The sequence below is a fragment of the Trematomus bernacchii genome, unplaced genomic scaffold (genome assembly GCF_902827165.1).
Source record: "Trematomus bernacchii unplaced genomic scaffold, fTreBer1.1, whole genome shotgun sequence".
NCBI lineage: Eukaryota > Metazoa > Chordata > Actinopteri > Perciformes > Nototheniidae > Trematomus > Trematomus bernacchii.
Window position 1 is genome coordinate 411575 of NW_022987641.1, and position 9588 is coordinate 421162.

The following is a 9588-nucleotide window of genomic DNA, read 5'->3' on the forward strand; positions in this document are numbered from 1 at the left end:
CGGGGGCGGGCCGAGCGGCTGCAGCCACAGGTGGAGAGCTCGCCCTCCCGGCACGCCCGGCTGACCGCGTTCACCACGCCCGCCGCACTGATGGCGTACGTGAAGGCCGTCTCCCTGGAGCCTGAGGGAGGGGGGGGTCATTAGATTACTCTAAGATATACACTGATACTGAACCAATAAGGTAAATAAAGTAACTAAGTACATTTACTCAAGTACTGTACCTAAGTATAATTTTGAGATACTTTACTTGAGTATTTATATTTACAGTATTTACATGTTTTGCTACTTTGTACTTTTACTCCACTACATGTATTTAATACCTTTAGTTACTTTACAGATCTGGATTAATTATGTGAAATATAATCAACTCTTAAATCAGACTTTAGTTCCACCTGGAGTAAATTCACAAGCTACCCTGCTGTGTTTGTTTCACCTTGAACAGCTTTGATAAACACATTTATATCAAATTAATTTGAATCCAAACACATCATAGATATTATTCTGAAATGGACCAATCTGCATAATGAGTACTTTTACTTTCGGTACTTTAAGTATATTTGAATGCCAATACTTTTGCACTTTTACTTTAGTCACATTTTGAATGCAGGACTTTTACTTGTAACAGAGTATTCCTGCACTCGGGTACTTCTACTTTTACTCAAGTACAAGATCTGAGTACTTCTCCCACCTCTGAGATTAGGTAAGTGCTCATCATGTTTATTGCTGTTTTGGCTGTAGTGAATGTCGTGTTCACTGACAGGAATCATGGGTAACTGCTCAGGTTACCCCCCTGCCCCCCCCACCCCCCAACACACAGCAAACAGCCCCACACCCCACTCCACCTAACAATAGACAATAGAAGTGATTTCAGGCCCTCACTGTGTACCTGGTTAAACTCACCCACTTCAAACAGCAGCAGCCCAGTGATCCAAAAGACATGAGAGCATCTGATCAGGTAAACATATACCTGCCTGGTTTGTTAAGGATAAAGGATAGCACAGATGACCAACAATATTGTCTCCCTCGCTTCTAGTGGTGGCATCTGGCTCTCAAATACTTTGGCTTTTATGTGTCTTGCTCATTTCTGGATTTTATTTGTGGCACTCACAGCAAAGGAATTTTTCGTTTTAATATTTAGCAACATGTCTTTCCAGAAACAATGTCCCTGTCACTCTGTGTAAGCAGTTAACATTGGCCACTATTGTCTATCTAATAAATAGTTTCTATAAATACTGTTGCATGTGAATTTGCGGACTAGTAAAAGTCAAAAGTAAACATTTTGGGGAAGGATTGTTGCAGCTAAAAGTTATTCTTCAATCCAGAAAGCACCCACAGTAAAGGTAGTCTACATTGTATAAGGGTTAAGGCATGACGGACATTTCAAACCCTGTACAAATGAATCAACTATCTGCATGGGCGACACTAGAGGAAAGCAATTGTCCCCTAAAAGAGAAATGACCCTTTAAGGATCCTGGATACATCAGAGGAAACAGAAGCTCTAACTCTGATGTACTATACACTGCAAAGACCTGCAGGTAAATACTTCATTAATATTGAAACACAAAGATGGTTCCCGACTAAATCTGTTTTAAACAAAGAAAGGAACATCTCTCTGCTGTTACTCTTTGATGTTGGCTCGATGCATAGTATTCAACACACACCTCAGTATTAATGTTTTCTGCCCGCCCGCTCACACTGTGGAATACACACCCTGCATGTCTATTCTCTGCATTAATACACAAACCCTTCCAACACACAAAGACCAGTCAGGGCTGACAGGTAGGACGCTGAGTGCTCTGAAACTGACATTTACACGTGAACAGCTGAGAGCCTCAAAGACCACAGAGAGGTTTTACTGGATATTATAGGGGGGCATTTCTCTGTATAACACAGTCACAACTTGTATTGCTACAGAAACCAGATCATTTTGAATACTAACCTGTGTTTGTTTTGTAATATTTTGAAATTCTTGTTATTGCACATTTGTATTGGTGTGTTTACCTCAATAAGATTATAATGACGTTGTTTTCAAAATTAGCAAAATGATCTGTTAATGCTATTTCTGGCTCGCATACAGTTGTTTCCCCACTAATGTGCTCTGTCCTTTTAAAATAAACAAATAATCAATGTAAAAAAAATAATTTAAATAATTTAAGCCTGTTATACTGGCTCAGTCATAATATGTTGCGCTTTAATTTATAGTTTGATATATACTATTTTGGTATGCAATTATCTTAATTATAATATTCCAACTGAAACACTATTGGGATAAAGTAGTGTAGTGAAAAAAAAGTACAATTGCTCTAATACTCTACTAACATTCTTAGGTGCTTGTATTTACTTGAGTATTTCCATGTTATGCTACTTCATACTTCTACTTCAGTTTGGAAGCAAATGTTGACAGCTTTAGTTACTTTAGATTATTAGCTAACACTGCATATAAATAAACTAACAAATAAACTATGCAACATAATGATATCATATCATATGTCATGATATCCAGCAGCACTATAAAGTAATTAAAGGTTTCACATCACCAGCTGCTATGAACACATTTAATGCATCAACAATCACGTTATAAGTAATAAGTCATTCATTATATATCATTCTGAAATGGGCCATTTCTTCTACTTTTGGGAGGCTACTTTCAGTATATTTTGATACCTAAACGTTTAAATGCAACACTTTGTACTTGAAACAGAGCACGTCTAATGTATTATTGCTGCTTTTACTTAAGTATACAATCTGAGTTCTTCTTCCAGTGTTGTTGCTTTTCCTGTGTTATTTGCAGCCTCAGTATCGCTCGTTAATATATTATGGGATGCCTGTAGCCTGGAATAAACACCAGGCAGACAGACAGGCAGGTATGCATGCAGAGCTTCCATTCGACTTTTAGGAGCAGAGGGTCCCTCTCAGGTCCCTCTCACATTATGCAGCGGATAAAGAGTCAGGAGCGGCGGAGGGTTTATGGGCCGCGGGGCCCAGACTTCAAATAGCGGGTCCGGATCTGCCGGCTCGGTGTCAGCTCATCAGCGCATTTCAAAAGAGCAGCCGCGGGACAATGGACCGCCTCACACCTCCATATAAAGCTGGAGATAGACGGACTGTCAATAGAGAGCCCGGCCGACAGCAGAGAGTCTGAGGCCGGACACCTCGCGGACTCCCGCAGCGGATCTCACACCTACATGTTGATGAGAGCTTTCCCACATCGCCTGCTGGGAATTAGACGCACATGAGACTGATCCCGGGTCTGATCTGCTGCTGCGTGTTTACTGAACCTCTGCGTGGACACTACACGGGCTTTGCGCTCTTAATTGTGCAGTTTATGTGCCTGAGGAAGTTATTGTTGCGCGTGCGCAGGGCCGCCCCTCCCTACAGGCAGATCACGCAGACTGCGTGGGGCTTCACCTCGCGGAGGGGGCCTCATCTTGCGGAGGGAGCCTCAACTGAGCCGCAAATGCGGCGCACCTATGCGCTTATGCGTGTGGCGAGGCTCCCCTAGCACCCGTCCCCCGTCGACGCTCGCGAAACAGAGGGCCTCATCATCTAGCCAGGGACGGCCCTGCGCGTGCGCAAAGGAACCGGGTAAAAGCTTTTGCGCTTTATCCAATCACAGGATTAAGGGAAACGTTTTTTGTAATGTTATGGGTAGAACGCCTAATACATCTTTAAACTTTTTAGATTGTTTTTATTTCGACTTAGCGATCAATTAGTCGACCAATTCTTGCAGCTCTTGCCTACTTCAAATACTGTGCTGTCTATATGTAAAACACTTGCATAATAGTGTATGTTTATACCTCATGTTGGCCTTAAATCTTGTAGTAATTGCACAAAGGAACATAATAACTCTCTATCACAGTAATGTTATATCACTGGTGTATTTATTGGGCTTGTTTCAATGTGAGGCTACTGTTTAGCTCATATTCCTGTCCAAACAGTGACATGCAGTCTAATATTATTTCAGAGTGTTACTTGAGCGACCTCAGATAACCTCCTGTGTTCTGTCAGACATTTAACATCCTGATCGGCATGACCTGTCCAAACACCTGTTGTGTTTTAATCATAATAACAGTCAAATCAGGGTGAAACAATAAACTGCTGCATTACGTACTGCCTTGCATCTAATAAAGAAAAAGCCTAAACAAAATATTTGAGAAAGAAATGAACTCTGTTGGTTTTCAGTATAAAGCTGTTGTTGTCAAGTTTAATTTGTACTGATTATTTTATCTTTCAAAGACACAACACAGCTGGTTCAGTTCCTGCTGTCCTAATGCTGGATGTAACATCTGGGATGTTGCATGCTTGAGGAAATCACATCTTTTTCTAATTGCTAATCTGACGTTATAACGCACATATGGAGGCAGAAATCAAACAAAACACAGAATTAAATCTGTCATCACTCTTAGATTTGACTGAGAGGTATTTAAAGACATTAGACAACAACAATCAGTTCTCCTTATGCTGATCAGACTCACCGATCTGCATGACGCGTCCGAACACCGACGTGTTGTCCACCGTGCTGCAGTTCCACCTCCTCTGTCTGAACTGGAACTGGCACTCCTTGATGCCGGTCTTGGCTCCGTCTCCGATGTGGACCATGTGGTCCTGGTACAGCTGGCACAGCTTCCTCTGGCCCTGCAGATTAGCAGAGATTAGTTAATGGTTCCATGCTTCAGCGGTCCCTGTGAGGATATTCTTAGGACTCAGATCAGGGGTTAGTCTGTGTTGAAGTTGATGTTGTACAGACAGAAACTGAGCTCTTGGAGGTAGGTTTGCAACAAATGTATAAAAGTATATCTAAAGAGACTCACCTGGGAGAGACCGGACAGCTGGCTGCACAGAGGCTGCGCTCCGATGATGTACATCTCGGGCCGCTGGATGGGGGTCAGAGCTAGTGACCTGAGAGACAGAGGGCCATAGTGAGTCTAAAATTGAACCAATAAACTCTATCTGTTACCATCAGAGATAAGTGGCAGAGACAGGATCTCTGTGATGTACGACTCTCCCTGGAAGGAGGTCGGCGCTGCAGAGGACAAAGTTCAGACACAAGTTTATTAGTACGACTGGCCTATAAAGTGAAGATAAATAGACTGCTGGTGTTCATCTCTGCAGGCACTCCCCTCCTTTCTCCTTGCCTGTCCATTTCACCCAAACAGTTGCGGCCAAATCATACATTTTGAATCATTTTGGTTTAAAACCAAGTCTCAATTTGTTCCCTCATGCAGAGAATATGACAGACTCGTGACCCTCCCATTGAAAGGCTATTCTGATTCTACATAAACTGACAGGAAGGTGAACCCAATCCTGCTCTAACCTGCACACCCCCTCCTCTACATTACCACAAAGCCAACCTAACAGCATAGTTGCCCTGTAAGTCAAGAACAAGTGTGGCTAATTGAGGCTCCTGCAGCACAGCAGCAGCAGCAGCAGGCCGCCATGCGGGCCATTTGGGGCTCAGCAGGGTAAATATTGTGACAGAGCCCTCACATTTGTTCCATAGGGCTCTACAGGACTGGGGGCATCACCCCCAAAACACACACACAGACACAAGAGAAAACAAAAAGTCTATAGTTCACATTTCTTGGCCATTTGTCTTCTTATCAACGGCATCCAAGAGAAAAAGATTGAGGAGAAAACATTTTTTTAAATTAAGCTTGTGTCATTTGGGCATAACAAAACAGACATCCCTCTGTATGTCAGAAAAAGGGATGTGTTGTATATGTGTCTATGTAAATGTATTCAGGCCCACTGTGTTTAGGTCCTGTCCTGCATGTGTATTTTGTATACTGTGTGTAATTAATACTGGGTGAACACCTGAAATTCCCCTTGGGGAAGGTTCCTCTTCTCCTTCTTAAACACATTGGGCTATAACATATTCAACAACAAAAAAACATGTTCTAAAAATCTGTCAAAGTTCTACTACTTCTACTAAATGGATGTCATAGGTCATCAGTGCTCAAACATAACAATGTATTTATCTTTCAGTAACTCACCACCATGAGTTGGCATCCACCACAAGCAGTTGGGAGCTGCACGCCAGGAAGGCGGCTGCCAGAAGCAGATGCCGCAGGGCGCCGGTGCGCCTCCTCGGGACCGGCCTGGTGTCCATGGTCCGCCGCGTCACCGCCACACAGCCGCTGCGGGGGAAAGAGTTCTGCTGTTGAGACATGGGCAGACAGTCAGGAGGGGTCCGTCCTGCTCGGGACAGCGTGTGGCGCTGCGAGGACAGTCCACTGGTCTGCACCTTTCCTCCCGATGTAGTGTTTAGAACTATACAAAAAAAACCTGAAAGGGGCTGGCTAAAACTAATTTAAAAACGGCAGATTTGTAATCCTCAGGGATGAGAGTCGGTCTGAAATTACAGCAGCATTTTCCCAAAAGGCCAGGGTCTGCTTGTTTAAAATCCAGTGTCTCCAATCCAAAGGCGTGCGTAAAATGGTTTTGGTATCAGTTAGGTTTTACGCAAAGTGTGAGAAGTGTATTTCCTCCCCCGTATTTGGAGATAAATACACAAAGCTACAATGTGAAAAGTGTGATCCTCTTGTTGTCTTGAGGAAAGATTAAGAAGGAGATTAAAACGCTAATTGAGCAGCAAAGCGACTGTTCCTTTCCCTTCCTGTCCCCTCACCACCACTCCACGTCTCTCTCTCTCTCTCTCTCTCTCTCTCTCTCTCTCTCTCTCTCTCTCTCTCTCTCTCTACACTCCTCCTTTTCTCACCCCCACTTCACCCTAACCCCCCCCCCCCGCCCTCTCCCTCCCTGGTTATACATTGCGCGCGCATAGGGGTGCATTTGTGTGAGCGGCGAACCACCAAATGGGTATTGGACACAGTCAACAATGGGAGCAGAGACTGGAAACACCTGTGATGTTGCATTCAGAGGTTTTAAATAAGAATAAAGAGCAAAATCAATTGTGTTTTTTGGGGCAAGCTCTTCCTCATTACTTCAGCCGAAACACTAAACAAGGCCTTTATGATTTCTGTCTGACCGGGGATCAGTTTAATGTCCATGGATCATCCGCTCCTTTAATTAAGAAGTTAATCTTGTGTATTATAATACCCATGTATCACTCATTTGGGTCAAATATGACCAGCAGAAGGTGTAAAGTAGGATAGGGTAGAAACATAATGAGCGATTGGATTTGAACCCTTTACAAAACCGACCTCACAAAAAGTTCACGTGCGTCAAATTCCTTCCATCAGCTGAAGTGAATAATTTGTTTGAATAAAAGGTGAGTGCTTCAAAAATCGTCTAATCCCCTCTCTGGTCTGCGAAAAAGAAAAAAAAGACCATAACACACCATAACCCCGCCTCTCTCACATACACACACAATATACGCACGAACACACACACGCACGCACACACGCCTGGGACCTGGGGGGGGGGTCTGTGATCTGAGGGGGTCTGGGGGGTCCTAAGCCTGAAGAAAATGCCGTTTTGAAAACATTCATAAAAAACGGAGGGCTATTAGTTTAAGGAATGTTTTAGTTTGACTAATAAAAAAGTCATCAAGTTCCATAATCCTGAAACACTAATGCAACATCACATGTGGCTTGATCCATACCGGACATTCGTAAATGAGATAGAGATCTAAGATATGTCAACATTATAATATTTGGAAATGTGCTGAATTTCTTTTGGGTGTTTCTGCAGAGAATCGGATGTCCCTTGCTTCTGCATTATAATAGATCGGCGCTGCTTTCATCTCCCGGGGGCCACACACACACACACACACACACACACACACACACACACACACACACACACACACACACACACTGATCGAACTGGCTGCCTTCAATAAACGTCTGATTGACATTCTGCAGTGGGCGGGTTTTGGGTCAAAGCCATGGTTGAGCGAGGGAATAAACAATGAGATGATATAACTTTTTTAGGAAACAGGAAATGGATTATAATATATTATAATATGCAACACCAGGTAAACTGGTCCGACAGACCCTCAGTGAGTCACCCTGAGGCTGAATAAATGGTTTTCGCTTGCTTCCTGTTTTTCCACTTGTCATCTGCAGTTTACAAAGTTATGCACTGTATAAGCCTTTCTGTTACATGCTGACTATACCATGACAACAGCGCCCTCATCTGGTGAGATACATACATTTATTTATTTCAACATGAACTCACAAAACTGTTAAAGGGCCCATGTCATGCTTTTCCGGTTATTACCCGTCCCCTTGTGTGTTATGAAGGTTTTTATGCATGTCAACGGTGTGCAGAGTCAAAACCCTCAAAGTACACCCTGTAGCGGGTAAAACTCTAACACAGAAAATACCTCCCCAAAACGCCTCGTTGGAGATACGTCACTGCCCATTTGAGTCTTCCATTTAGTTCCGGGTACGGCATGATGTCATGCGGTATACCAACAAAATGGACCAATCCGGAAGAGCTATGGCCACACCCAGTGGCGCTGGCCGCACCCTCTGCCAGCCTAACATTTACTGTTGGAAGCTCTGGTTCAGTTCACAATCGATCCAGTCATGCCAATGCCAAGGACCTGTTTCCTGAAATGTGAGGAGAAATCTGAGCTGTTTGTCCTACCGACGGAAGAACCACGACAAAGTCAGTGGTTGAAATTTCTTTTTAACACTGTTCCTTCAGAGGTTCGAAGAACGTTACTGTGTGCGCGGCATTTCACAGACGAAAGCTTCCAAAACATTGCCCAGTTTGAGGCCGGATATGCACAGCATTTGAAACTGAAGGACGATGCTATTCCTAGTTTGTTTGGACCGTTTGGAGCAGGGGAAGATTCGGGTACACAACCTGTAAGTTTGCATTGTTATTTGTGTATTTATCAAACAAGGTATCTGTTTAAATGTGTAAACGTGTTTCGGACTGCTAACTGGGCTAACTAAGTTGCTAGCGTTTCCATATATCAACTCCAATATCAGCAGATGGCCTTACATACATGTATCTCATAGCAGGAGAATGTCTGCATTCACACACGAAATACTCATAGACAGTATACTCCTGGTGATTTACCGTACGGTCAGTCGCGAAACGTAATTACATTATAGCTGGCGTTCCGAGCGTGTATGCTACCGAGCTAAACAACAAGGCTACTAAGAGCTAGACATGAGTTTGCTCGGAAAAACATTGTTTTTATGCCAGCTACAATGAATGTAGCAGACTACCCATATAAGATTGCAATTGTAAACATGTGCTTGATAGCCTAATATGAACCACTATCTGTTGTTCATAGTATAGTATAGCATATTACACTGAACAACTAGCAAACGTAGATTAGCATTGTAATCCAGCTGGCAAGCTGACGAACATCAAACAACTAAGTTTCAATAATATTTTGTGATTGCTAACAACGTTGCTAGCGTTTAAATATATCAACTACAATGTCAGCAGATGGCTTTACATGTTTGTCATGGCAGGAGAATGTCTGCAGTCACACACGGAATACTCATACAGTATACTCCGGGTGATTTACCGTACATTGTGACAGTACATGTACATACTGCATGTATAGCTAACGAGGCTAGCTATACATGCTAGCGCAAAACAATGTATTCATGCCAGTTACAATGAATGACCGAACGTAGCAGACTACCCGTATAAGAT

The 9588-nt window shown here is 43.1% G+C and overlaps 1 protein-coding gene across 1 annotated transcript in view; it reads right to left on the reverse strand.

The window, feature by feature from the left end:
• wnt5b (wingless-type MMTV integration site family, member 5b) overlaps positions 1 to 6215 on the reverse strand; it is a 15131-nt gene extending 8916 nt beyond the window's left edge. The window contains exons 1-4 of the mRNA XM_034133269.1: positions 5994 to 6215; positions 4812 to 4899; positions 4476 to 4635; positions 1 to 121 (exon numbers count right to left, since the gene is read on the reverse strand). The exon at positions 1 to 121 is cut by the window's left edge and continues 172 nt beyond it. Coding sequence (XP_033989160.1) covers positions 1 to 121; positions 4476 to 4635; positions 4812 to 4899; positions 5994 to 6169 — 545 coding nt within the window. The 5' untranslated portion in view covers positions 6170 to 6215. The remainder of the gene's footprint in view (positions 122 to 4475; positions 4636 to 4811; positions 4900 to 5993) is intronic.
• Between the last annotated feature and the right edge of the window lie 3373 nt (positions 6216 to 9588).